At 35.9% G+C, this 13661-nt stretch overlaps 1 protein-coding gene across 1 annotated transcript; it reads left to right on the forward strand.

Annotated features, from left to right (window-relative positions):
* Nucleotides 1-10473: 10473 nt before the first annotated feature.
* Nucleotides 10474-12851, forward strand: LOC128662304 (putative nuclease HARBI1). The gene is made up of 4 exons (XM_053716109.1): nucleotides 10474-11418; nucleotides 11708-11786; nucleotides 12364-12665; nucleotides 12755-12851. The coding sequence occupies exons 1-4, from the start codon at nucleotides 10752-10754 to the stop codon at nucleotides 12757-12759; spliced, it is 1053 nt and encodes a 350-aa protein (XP_053572084.1). The 5' UTR covers nucleotides 10474-10751; the 3' UTR covers nucleotides 12760-12851.
* The last annotated feature ends 810 nt before the right edge of the window (nucleotides 12852-13661 follow it).

The raw sequence follows: 13661 nt of genomic DNA on the forward strand, positions 1-13661 counted from the left end.
GTGACAGCTTTTGTGGGCATATCCATATGCCCCTTGCACCTGCGTTTACAACTGCTTAGAGAGCATTGGTGACAAGTATTGATGCAATTTGTGTCACTGCTGACGTAAAGTCGCTGCCGACTCTGCAGGTGCAAAGAATGAATGCAGGTGCATGGGGCATACGCTTTCAATGCCCCTTGCATAGTAAAAGCTATCACTGGAAAAGCTTTTAATTAAAAAAACAACACATTTTTGCCTATATATGTGTATTGCAAAAACACAATTCAGAATTGAAATTCAGTCATTTGATTTCATTTTTTGAGTAGAATGTTCATTTGAAGGGACCTGTAAACACCTTGTAATTGCAACATTTTTTTGCAGTCTTCCAAAAGATTATGATATCAACAGACTCTCAACATTATTAGAACAGATTAACACCTTTATATTTTTAAAAGTTTCCATACTAAAAATTTGCGTTGGCAGGGCAGTAAATGGACAATGCAAAATAGCATCTAAACGATAAGGAGCTATTAATGCTGTTTCCCAGCCTACTGAAGATACTTGTTCTAGACCTGTCAGCCAGTCCACTGCCACTTTAACCCGAGCCGCCTGGCTATAAAAAAGTATATTGGGCAATGCTAAACCGGCAGCTTCTACATTATTCATCAAGCGCGATACCGCAATCCGTGCTTTGGAGCCTTGCCATAGAAATTTAGAGCATGTCTTATTATAATTCATTATATCCTTTTTATGAATAGGTAATGGGATATTCTGGATAAGATAAAATATTTTTGGGAATAAAATAGTTTTTAAAAGCGTGACCCTAGCCGATAAAGAGATAGGAAGTTTTATCCACTCTTCCATTTTTTTCTTGCAATCTGAGAAGCATTTGTTATAGTTCAGATTATACCATTCTTGTGGGTTCGGGTTCAAAATAATCCCTAAATAGGTTATCTGTGCTGTTTCTTTGAAAGGATGATTTATAATGTGATCTTTTTTATTTATCCATAAAAGTTCGGATTTGGACAGATTAATTTTAAAACCCGAAATCTTACCAAAGCCGTTTATCGTATCCAAGAAAATTGGAAGATTCTTACTGATATTACTTAAACATAATAGTATATCGTCTGCGTACATCAACAGTACTAGTTTTTGTACCCCGATCCGAATCCCGGTGCTGATTTTCAACAAAAGATACCAAAGGATACAAAGAACTTTTGATAATACAAGTAAATTGGAAAGTTGTTTAAAGTTCTTTCTGAATCATGAAATGAAAGTTTTGCGTTTCATATTTCTTTAAACAAAGGAAATTATTATGTTTGTCAGTATGTGAACTATATACATTAGCAAAACATTTTCATTCAAAAGAGGCCAAAATGATTTTTCAAGAGAGCAAAGTTATTGAATAATTAAAGCCAAAAATCATTTGGAAATTGGTTTGAAAGGGATATTTGATGGATTGGATTATAGCTGTTGAATTATCTGAATACAAGATATTGGTAAAGTTCATGTTGTCTGAAGTCACAGTGAATGTAAGGCAGCCAGAATATCTGCTTAAAGGGACACTGAACCCAAAATGTTTCTTTCATGATTCAGATAGAGAATGAAATTTTAAGCAACTTTCTAATTTACTCCTATTATCAATTTTTCTTTGTTCTCTTGCTATCTTTATTTTAAAAGCAGGAATGTAAATCTTAGCAGCCAGTCCATTTTAGGTTCAGCACCATGGATAGCGTTTGCTTATTGGAGGCTTATACCAATAAGCAAGCATAACCCAGGTTCTCAACCAATAATGGTCCGGCTCCTATGCATTACATTCCTGCTTTTTAAATAAAGATAGCAAGAGAATGAAGAAAAAAAATGTTTTGGGTTTAGTGTCCCTTTAAAGGGATATGACATTCAAAAATGTTTTTAATTCTATATTTGAAAGAAGATGTTTGAAAATGATTTATAGAAGAATTGTGTTGAATACATTGGGCTAGACTTCAAGTGAGGCACAAACGGGTTTGCGCTAGTGCAATTGCGATTTCACGAGCCATTTTCATTCAGTGAAATCGTGATTGCGCTAGCTCAATCGCCTTTTGCGCTTCAATACTTTCCGCGATCTAAGAGCTGTGGTAAACTGGTTTCGAAAATAAAAAGTTTCACAAAACACATCAAAAATACATTACAAAGTAAATGTACACTCTTAAATAAACTATTAACCCCTAAACTGCCATCCCCACACGTCACAAACACTAATTAAAACTATTAACCCCTAAACTGCCATCACCCCACATCGCAAAGTACCTAAATAAACTATTAAATCCTAAACCGCTAACCCCCCCCCCCCACATTGCAAAGCACATAAATAAACTATTAACCCCTAAACCACCTCTTCAGATCCGCGACATGGAGCTCCTCTTAATGCGGTCTCCAGCCGCACACTGAATAGTGAATGCAAGGTACCCCTTTTATATAGGGGTACCCTTGCATTCCTATTGATTTATTTGAATCTTCAAATTCAAATCAGCCAATAGAATGAAAGCTTTTTCCTTTCATTCTATTTCACAAAAAGAGCTGATCGTTTTAGGGCAATGCCGTACAAAAGGTCCTTTTAAGAAATACTGGTAGTTTATTTATAGAATAGGTTGGTTTTTTTTTACTTTTGGGGTTGTTGATTTTGTAAGGGGTATTAGAATAGGATTACATTTTTCTATTTTTGGTAATTATTTTTTTATTTTCTGTAATGTTATTTTTTGTTGTTGTAATGTTAGGTTTTTTATTTTTGGTAATGTTAGGGGTTTTTATTTTGTGTAATGTTACTTTTTATTTCTGGTAATGTTAGGGTTTTTTATTTTGTGTTATGTTAGGTTTTTATTTTTAAAGGTAAGATTATTTTTTTTATTTAATTTTACAGGCATTTTTTTAAGGTATTTAGGATTTTTTTAGTTAATTTAGGGGTATTTTCATTTGGGCTAAGTTAGGGGGTGTTAGGTTAGGAGGTTTAGATGTTAGTTGATAACTTTGAGTTGTGGGGGATGGCAGTTTAGGGGTTAATAGTTTATTTATTTACTTTGCAATGTGGGGGGATGGCGGTTTAGGGGTTAATAGTTTATTTAAGTACTTTGCAATGTGGGGGGTGGCGGTTTAGCGGTTAAAGGGACAGTAAACCTTAAAATTAATGTTATATAATTCTGCACATAGTGCAGAATTATATAACATTATATTAGCCAACCATTATTTAACATAATATTGCCTTTTTATTTTTAGCAAAAAACGCTGTTTTACAGACCCGCTCTCTGGGCTCTGCTGAGCGGGTCTGTTTTTTTTCCTCAGCGCATCGGGCCAGCTGTATAGTCACAGCCCGGCCCGACCGCGCCATAAGACTAAGTGCAGCTCGCTCCTGCTGTCAGACAGAGCGGGAGCGAGCTGCACTTAGTCTTATGGCGCGGTCGGGCCGGGCTGTGACTATACAGCTGGCCCGATGCGCTGAGGAAAAATACAGACCCGCTCAGCAGAGCCCAGAGAGTGGGTTTGTAAAACAGCGTTTTTTGCTAAAAATAAAAAAGCAATATTATGTTAAATAATGGTTGGCTAATATAATGTTATATAATTCTGCACTATGTGCAGAATTATATAACATTAATTTTAAGGTTTACTGACCCTTTAATAGATTATTTCTGTACCTTGCGATGTGGGGGGATGATGGTTTAGGGGTTAATAGTTTAAATTAGTGTTTGTGATCTGGGGGGATGGCGGTTTAGAGGTTAATAGGCTAGGGGCTTATGGTAGGGTGTTTTTTTTTCGCTTTTTTGTCTCCATTGATTTCTATGGGGAATACATGCACGCGAACGCAAAAAATCAGGTTAGAATTTTTGCCCTTCTCGGTTTACCTATAGCGCAAAATGAGTTGTTTTTTCAACTTGTAATACCGGCGGGACCGGACAAGCGCAAAAAACTAGCAATGTATTTGCTAACAAAAAAAAAAAACAATATTTACCGCGGCACTTGTAATCTAGCCCATAATGTATAACAGTTCTTTGATTTTTTTAAAAACTTGATGATCATGTACTAAATAAATCTGTGCAAGTTGCCATTAACCAGTACAGTCAAGATTTAGTTGCACATAATCATTTGCTTCCTGTTAGTGTTACTTCAACAGTTTTTGCATACATTTTCTTTTTCATATACATAGTAAAAGCTTTTTTGAGTAATTTGTCCATCAGTGTATGTTGGTGAGACAGTGGAATAGGTTAAAATGTAGGAAGAAACACTACATATGAAAATATATTTTGCATGAAAAAAAGTCAATTTAAAGGGACAGTAAACACATTGAGATTTTAAAATAAAATGTTTAGTTATGCACAATGAAACAACTTTGCAATATATCTTCATTATTTATTTTGCCCCCTTTTTAATATAGTTTAGCTCTCACAATTGAACGATTTCTACTTCTCAGAACATGAAAAGCACCCTGCTGACTTCTCAAGGCTAGACCCACTACATATCTTTCACTAATTGGTTTTAACTGATAACAACTGCAAAACAGAGTACTTTATACTAACTTTATGACCATGGCTAGCCTTGCTGTCTGCATACTAAAGGTTAGATTGGTTCCTCCAAATAAGTCAAATGCACATAGATGAATTACTTCTTTAAATAGAAACATATTTGCAATGAACATGTATTGGCAAAAAAGTTAGCATTGTTTTGGTGTTAACATTTTTCTCTGCACGTGCATGTGAAGCATAGCTAGATATTCTCAGCGTACCATCATCTTAAATACTGCAGCTGCTCAGAGTGCCAGTGGGGCTTGTATCATGTTAGCAATTAACAAATTGAGACATTGCCTGATGTTACAAACTCCTTAGGCTCTCTGAGGTAGTGCTGTGTTTAAAATGCTGGTGCACGGTGCATACTTAAATTTACTTTTGAAACAGCTATAACTTTTATTAGAAGCATTTTTGATAATACATGTATATTACAAAAATGTTTCTATTCAAAACTGAAATGCATCCACATGGATTCCAATTTTGGCTGGAATGTCCCTTTCAGATTTGGCTGAAATGTTATTCTATAGCAACACAGTGAAAATGTCTTGCAATTATAAGGTGTTAACTGTACCTTTAAAGCCGTTTATTTTCAGTTTGTAACAAGCAACAATGGCATGTTTGTGTACAACTGGTCCTTAAAGGGACACTGAACCCAAATTATTTCTTTCGTGATTCAGATAGAGCATGCAATTTTAAGCAACTTTTTAATTTACTCATATTATTAATTTTTCTTCATTCTCTTGCTATCTTTATTTGAAAAAGAAGGAATCTAAGCTTTTTTTGGGGGGTTGAGACTCTGGACAGCACTTTTTTATTGTTGGATGAATTTATCCACCAATCAGCAAGGACAACCCAGGTTGTTCACCAAAAATGGGCCGGCATCTAAAGTTACATACCAAGAGAATGAAGAAAATTTGATAATAGGAGTAAATTATAAAGTTACTTAAAATGTCATGCTCTATCTGAATCACAAAAGAAAAAATATAGGTTCAGTGCCCCTTTAAGGACAGATTTCTCACTGGCTGCTCAGCAAACCTCCCTGTACTTTATTGGTAGACAGTGAGTGACACACCTAATGTTTTGGCTTTTTCTCTCAGCACAGGAACATCCATTTATTTAAAGACAAAAATGTAATAAAATGAAAAATGTCCTCTTTTAGAGGCAGCAAAGAAAAATAAATGACTTTAATATCCCCTCTAGGCAGCATCTTTTCCTGTCTTTACAGTTCTTATTTTATTCTGTGGAACCCACTGACTAAAGAATTGAGGATAATGGAGATTTAGCGAAAGGCTGTATAGAATAACTTAGAAACTTGGTAGTCTGTGATTCTAGTGTGTGACACTGTGTTTGATGATGTATGTCTGACAGAAAATATGTCTGACAGAAAATTTGTCTGACAGAGAGTGCTTATGACAGAGTGTGACTCGCAAGGAATGGATTTTTGACAGTCTGCCTGAATGACAGAGAGTGTCTGACAGTGTATTTGACAGAAACTGTATGTCTGCCCAGGAACATATATCTGGCTGAGTATCAACGTAACAGAATGTATGTCTGACAGAAAATATATATCTGACAAATGTTGTGTCTGAAAAACTGTCTAATGCTGAGACTGCTAGATAGAGTGTACCTGTCTCATAGAGAGAGGACATGTTTCTTGTGTTTTTGTATTTAGCTTCTCTGTGGTTACACATTTCTAAACAGGAAATCTAAGTTTAATGAGAGATAATATCTCTTCCCTGTGCTGTAATTATAATGTATTCAGAAATTTAATGTACTGTAAAAAAATCAAACTAGACAAATTGTATATAGATAACACACATTGCTTTACTCATTCCTGGCCCCTGATCCTCACACGGTGATTAAACTCTCCCCGGACTCCCAATGACTCACACTGCACTGCAGAGAGGTCCTTGCGTCACCAGGAGGGGGACAAGGGGGGGCAACAAAGACAGAAAGAATACTATATACACACACACATATATATATATATAAAAAGTCATATATTTTTTAAACTGTATGTTATCTTTCTGTAAGTTATTATGTATAAATAAAATAATGTTCAGTTATCATGCTATTATAATCATTGTTTTAATAATAACAATAATAATAACAATAATAATAACTATAGCAAAATGTAATTATTTTCCATTTTGTTAAATATTGAATTTGGACATTTATACACAGATTCCATATGCAGGAGAGTGTTATCATACACTGACACACACTTATATACATACCAATACACATGCTCTTTGTATATACACACACACACACAGTGCAGACTCGCAGACATTATCACACACGCTCCCAGAGCCGCAGTAGTGAGTCACCAAGCCTCCCACACACCTGAGAGATTCTCTTTGATGGGCTAATGTTTTATTAGCACTGGAAACATGTTTGGCAACAGATTAAGGCAGAACGATAGAACTGGGAGAGAGAATGATGGAGAGAAAATAACCCCAAAAGATATTCAGGGAGACAAAAGAGATTATGAGTTTGCAATAGAGTTGTAGAGAATAAAATGGAGAAAACTAATGAATAGAAAGCAGAAAGAATATATTAGAGAAAGGTGAAGTCACAGAGAGAGAGAGAGAGAGAGAGAGAGAGAGAGAGAGAGAATAAATTATTAAATGAGTAGAGATCAGTGGTGTCTAGGAAAGAGAGTCAAATCTTGCAAGAAAAATAAATACAGGGCAACAGAGATCATGTGAAAAAGGAGAGCTATAGAAGAGTAGAGAAGAAATAGCAGAATGTAGAGAGAACTTAGAAGGTGGATCTGTATTAATTACCATGTTAATTCATCCTCTGATTATGTTTCTAATCATACTGCGGCTCTTAGTCATATTTTGACACAACAGGCAACAGTTACGTTCCTATAGAAACCTCTAGACAAAAACTGCAAGACGTTCTCAAATCCTATAGAAATCCTACGGGCTGCAACTTAATTGCTATCACACCTACAGGGAACATTGACAACATTTAATCATTCTCAGGTTATCTCTCTTTTTACTTTCTCACCACTCTATTTCATTATCAACCTCCACTACATTGTTAGAATTATCTGTTATGAGAACAATCTCAATCATATGTACATGGAGTTGTATTATTTAAAGTATTCAATATAATCATCCTTCTTTGTTTTATACCATGACTTTTTTTCCCCCCTCTTCATACTTCTTTCCTTCTTGTTTTAAAATATTTTTCACGTTTCGTGACAGGCTCATGGCAGCTTTCCATAACTGCAGGATATTTAGCTTCTTCTCTCTGGGAGGGAAAGAAATTATACAAAGTAAAAAAACAAATAAACAACAACAACAACAAAAACTGTCGCCTCTTCTACAACGTGACTTCTATTAAGCGCCAGCTCACGTTTTAAAGATAACAATTTTAGTTCGAAAAAAATAGTTGATTTTAAAGGGATATAATACCTATATGTTAAATCACTTGAAAGGGATGCAGTATAACTAAAAAGTTGACAGAAAAATATCACCTGAATATCGCTATGTAAAATGGAAGATATTTTACCTCAAAATGTCTTCAGTTCACAATACTAAGTGCTCTGTGAAAAGTTATCCTTCAGATACTGTCCAGCTGCATGCTGAAAAAAAAGCCAATCAGCATTAGCAGTGCTGAGCTCATGCTTTGCTTAACTGTGATCTCATGAGATTTCACTGAAATCTTGTGAGATTTCCTAGTAAACTTCTTTTAACTGGGGAGGGAAATAACATGACTGTGCCTGCACATGCTAGATGCACGCTGCTCTGAAAATCCTGCGACTAGAATCCTGATTGGCTGCTTAAAGTTCCAATGGGATGTTGCTACTGAGGAAATGTTGAGGTAAAATATCTTCATTTTTGACATAGAGATGTTCAGGTGGACTTCCGTTTGTGGGAGGGGCTTGGCGAGACGTCTGTAGCTGGCGTCCTGAGTGATCCACCTCCACACAGGCCCCTCCAAGCTTTTCCACGGCCATTGAGATTGTGCTACTTACCCTGGCCAAAGATCATGTCCGGACTGGAGGGCACTGCCTCCCACGCCGAGAAACACCTTCCGGATAGCGGGAAGTCGGACAGCCACCAAGACTCGCTGGCTAAAGTCACTGACGGTGCAAGCAGCCGAATCAAAGTGCGAGAGGTAGAGAAAGTCGAGGCGGCTGACGCTGCTTACGACGGCCTCTAGTCCCAGGATAGGAGACAAGTTTGGAAAATCCAGCTGAGGGGATCCCTGTCAAGCTGAACTTTTCAGATATCAGGCAGGATATTGGTTTGCCTCCCAGAACCCCAGGGGCAAGGAAAGATCTCAAGGCGAGACAGAGCATTGCCGCTCTCTATTTCTCGCTGGCTTGCGCTGGGATAGGAGGTGGTGAGAAGAACGTGTTATACCACGCTTTCAAGTCCTGTGGCGTCTTTCGGCTGCCAAAGGCAGAACTGTTCCATCGTGTAGCGGAGAAAGAACGGAAAAAGGAGAAAAAAAGATAAGTACTGTTACTTATATCCTCTGTTCTGTAACCCCCCTCCGTTTATTCTCTTTTTTCTGCTGTTGTGGAACATATATCAGACTGAGGATTAATGTTTACATGTTCCCCTGTCGTTAATTAGTGGACTCAAAAGTTAAAGGGCAGGGGGGGGGTGCAAGTTGCTCCCTAGGGATTTACTGTGGCCGAAGAAATAAAAGTTTGAGGTTGTTTATTACAATTAAGCCGCTACTAACTGCTACTAAGAAATAAAAGCCAAAGGAGCTCTCCTATCTCTTTGATTGGGATTCATTGAAGGTTTCAAGAACTATTCCCGGCTATCAATTTACCTGAGCCACCTCTCCCTTTTTTTCTGCTCGATCTACAGTTAACACTGATAATCAGAAACACCTGGTTTGGCTCAGGCAGAGGTCCCATTGACTGTGAAATATATACTGAATTGTGTCTGCTCTGACCTTTGCAAATTTCTAACAAGAGTCCTGCTCTCCCTCTTTGTTTTTCTTTTTTTTTTTAGCCTGTCTGTTTGATGTTTATGCATATTTTTGATGTATATTTAGACAACAACTGTTAGATTTGCCTAATTGGCTTGACTAGGATATGATATGCTAAACTACTGGGCAGGACATTTCTAAGATAAAGATGAGCTATTAAATTACTTACAGTAATATTTAACTATGTTTAAGCAACCTAAAGCTCTGATGATTTAGATATATACACTTCTGTGAAGTATCTGGTGAAGAATCCTATTTTGGTGTAAAGCAGCCTATAGTTAGAAGGCAGCTAAATAATTACCTGTTCTGAGGCTTCAGGTAAACAGCTATTTGTGAAGTATTTGGCGCAAGAATTCAATTTTTTTTTTTTTAAAGTTGTTTAGTGATACAGTCAATCATTTATACACTAAGGTTCAATATTATAAAGTATACATTTTTTCTGTCTCACCAAAATGCACGCTCCAAGAACTAAATTTAGCAAGCAATTTGAGTGCCAACTAGGCTAACTAAGGCCTCGCTTCCATTGAGTCGTAATTCAGTTTGCGTGCACTCGCAAACCGATAAATATGCTGTCGGAAGCAATATCGTTTATCGACTGTTTCCAATGGCGCGTTATACCTTAATATCGGCTTCCGGACTTCGGCTGCCGAAAAGATTTTCGCGTCCCATAGAAAGTAATATAAGCCGTTAATCGATAAATTATACCAGGTTTCCATTGAAAGCGCTAACCGTTAATACACTGTCGGAGGCTGTCGATACATTGAGACATATTACCCCCAGCTCAACTAGGTGTAAAGGAGGAAAAAAGAGCTTTTTGAGGCCTGTTTCTCATTGAAATTGAAAATCAAAAAAAAATTACATATAGAAATATAATTTTATCTAATAATAATCTTCTCCTACATGTATATATGTATGATAATTGTATATATATATTTGACCTATATAAATCATATAATTTTAATAATTACTTTTAACTGTTATGATAAAGGCTGATATATTTAAATTGAAAAATATAATAATTACATTCAGTGTCTTTGAATTTCCGATATGTAACTACATATATTTTGAAATTATAGTTCATATCAAAAATAAAAGTCATGAGTAAGTATATACTTTCAAACTGTTCATTAAATTAAGGATTAGATGAGATGAAGATAAGCCCTCCCCCCCATGTTATTCATTGCAATCACCAGTTTCACATATGTTAACAAGCAACACACAGCTATAAAAAAAAGACCACACCTAGCCTAACCTCAGAACAGATATTTCAAAATGCAGGGTGAGAGAGAAGCTGACAATGCTGAAGTTAGACAGCGTAGGCCTGACATCCCCAGAGTGAGGCTGGATATAGAAACCCTGAATGAGCAGCAGGTGTTTGAAAGTTTCAGGCTCAACAGGGAGAAAATATATCAGTTATATGCCCTGTTGCAAGATAGGCTGGAAAGCCAGGGCTATTCAAGCAGGGCTGTCCCTGGAATGACCAAACTACTAGGGGCACTTCATTTTTTGGCTTCTGGATCCTTTCAGGTGACAGGGGGCATTGTAACTGGGGTGCATAAGTCCACTCTTTCTAAGCATCTTTCAAAAGTTATTGATGGACTTTATGATAATTGCAGAAAATTTATTTTTTTCCCCACATCACCCAGAGGTTGGCGTGATGTTAAGAGGGACTTTTTTCTTTTAGGTGGCATACCCAATGTCCTTGGGGCCATTGACTGCACTCATATTGCCCTAAGACCCCCTGTGCGCAGGGAGATAATATTTAGAAATAGGAAACACTTCCACTCCTTAAATGTGCAGATTATATGTGATGCAAACATGCGCATATTAAATGTTGTGGCAGGGTTCCCAGGAAGTAGCCATGATGCCTACATCCTCAGGAATTCTGGTGTGTGGAGATTGTTTGAGACAAATCAAATGCCTGAAGGACATCTCCTCGGTAAGTGTTTATGTATATATTATGATGCCTTCATGTGTTCAATATTTTGACATTTTATTGTTTCATTGCTTTATAATCCTTTATGTATGTGTCTAAGGGGGTGAAATTGATTAAATAAATAAATTGTTAATCATTTAAAAGATATATATTAACTATGTCATAGTAAGACATATGCATAACATTATTTTATGTCATACATTGCTTTATGGAAAGATGTGTGTTTATCTATCTATCTATATCTATATCTATATATATATATATACTGTATATCTATGCATTCATATTTTAGCAGATTCTGCATATCCTCTTAAAAAATGGATTTGGACACCATTGAAAGAGAACCAGGTTGTTGGGCCTGCTGAATTAAGGTAAAATATATATTTATTTTCTGCTCATGTGTGTCAGAAATATTGATTGTGCCTTGCAAAATGCTCACTATAATCTGTAGAAAAGTAGGACCAGTACACACTTCATAGGAATGTCCCTTTAAATCACTCTTGGGTGAATGTAGGTGCAAACCTGGAGGACCTCCTTTTCCAAAGTCCCAGTAAATGTAATGAAATAGAACACACAGGTAGCACTCTATGTGGAGCAACAGCACCTTTATTGAGCAACGTTTCGGGGCTCCTGCCCCTTTATTAAGCTATATATCTGTGTTTGTGCACATACATTTGTTGCTTGATTATCTTGTGTGTGTGTGTATATATCACTATCACAGACATAACAATGTTGTACTGAGTGCCTTTAAAGGGACAGTCAAAATACAAATCATCTATTATCAGTGAAGCATTTATAAATCTCTCTGCTTCAATATAAATATATTTATATATATATAAAATGGTTTAAAGATTTATAAGATCAAACCAGGAATGTAGTTAGCTCATTAGTATTTGATTTGTCTTCACATTATATATTATAATCATATTTCTTGTTCTTTTAATACAGATATAATGAAGCACATATCCGAACACGTGCTATAATAGAACGACTGTTTGGTGTTCTAAAAATGCGCTTTCGCTGCCTGGACAGATCAGGGGGGGATCTCCAATTCAGTCCGGAAAAAGCTATTAAAATCATAGTGGCATGTTGCTGTCTACACAACATGGCACAGGAGCATGGGATGTTGAACGACTTACTTCCAACACCACAGCCCCCAGGTGAAATCTTTGAGCCTGATGTAATTAATCATCCCCAACCCCTCAATGCCCATTTGGAGAGATCTGCAACTATTCAAGAATTCTTTTCAGGTATTTTTATAGTATTGTAATGAGACCTTTTAGTTATTTATGATTATGTTTTTTAATAATACACATTTGTTTCTTTTAATGTTTTACAGATTGAAGATTCTCAGAAATGGAATACCACTCCCCTCCCTCTCTCCTCATCCCTATATTTACCACATTTTCCCTAAATAAATGTATACTTTACTCAAATATAGTCATGGTGAATGTTTCTTTATTTCCAGCTATGTACTAATCAATGCATTCATCTTATGATTTATGTATAACATAATTATCTAAAATATCATTTTAATTATATTCCAAATATGACTTTGTTCTCTTGGTATAATTATTTAAAGAGCAGCTATGCACTCCTGGTTAATAAAATTGAGTACATGGGTGAACCAATGACAGACAGGATATATACTGTATGTTGGCAACAATAAACAGCTCCAACATAGGTTCTATGCTGCTCCTGATCTTACCTAAATAAAACTATAATCAAAGGATACTAAGAATATTAAGAAATATAAAGAATATAAATATATTAGATTTGCTTTTAAATATATATGTTTTAGCAAAATAATGGAATTTATGTCACTTTAAAAAAAAAAAGGAAGAGTGTGTTCACAATAAAACATTAATGAACCAGATAAATCATTCAATTCCAATCAACTTACATATGTACTCATAATCAATTTAATCCTTTTATGTTTCTTATTTCAATCATGTATTTAAGTTTAGGAGCCATTCCATTTAATGCTCATCACCTGTGGTGCACTTGCTGATTGTTGCCTACATTTAGACAACAATCATCAAGCGCTCCCCATGTGCAGATTCAAAATGGGTAGATTCCTAAGATAACATTCCTGTTTTATTAAATTACAGATGATAATTAAGTTAAATAGATTATAGGATTACATATTTAAGTATATAAATACTGCATGCTCTAATTCCTGAGTTTTATTTTTAATAGGCTATCCCTTTAAGAAATATATCAGATGCTCATTTCAAAGAGACAAA

The sequence above is a fragment of the Bombina bombina genome, chromosome 6 (genome assembly GCF_027579735.1).
Source record: "Bombina bombina isolate aBomBom1 chromosome 6, aBomBom1.pri, whole genome shotgun sequence".
In the NCBI taxonomy this organism is placed as follows: Eukaryota; Metazoa; Chordata; class Amphibia; order Anura; family Bombinatoridae; genus Bombina; species Bombina bombina.

Excerpts from the sequence above, each read along its gene's own strand:
- LOC128662304 (XM_053716109.1), top strand. The coding sequence starts at position 10,752 with ATGCAGGGTGAGAGAGAAGCTGACAATGCTGAAGTTAGACAGCGTAGG. Across the intron at positions 11,419-11,707 it reads GCCTGAAGGACATCTCCTCG|CAGATTCTGCATATCCTCTT; the intron begins GTAAGTGTTTAT and ends TTCATATTTTAG. Across the intron at positions 11,787-12,363 it reads GTTGGGCCTGCTGAATTAAG|ATATAATGAAGCACATATCC; the intron begins GTAAAATATATA and ends CTTTTAATACAG.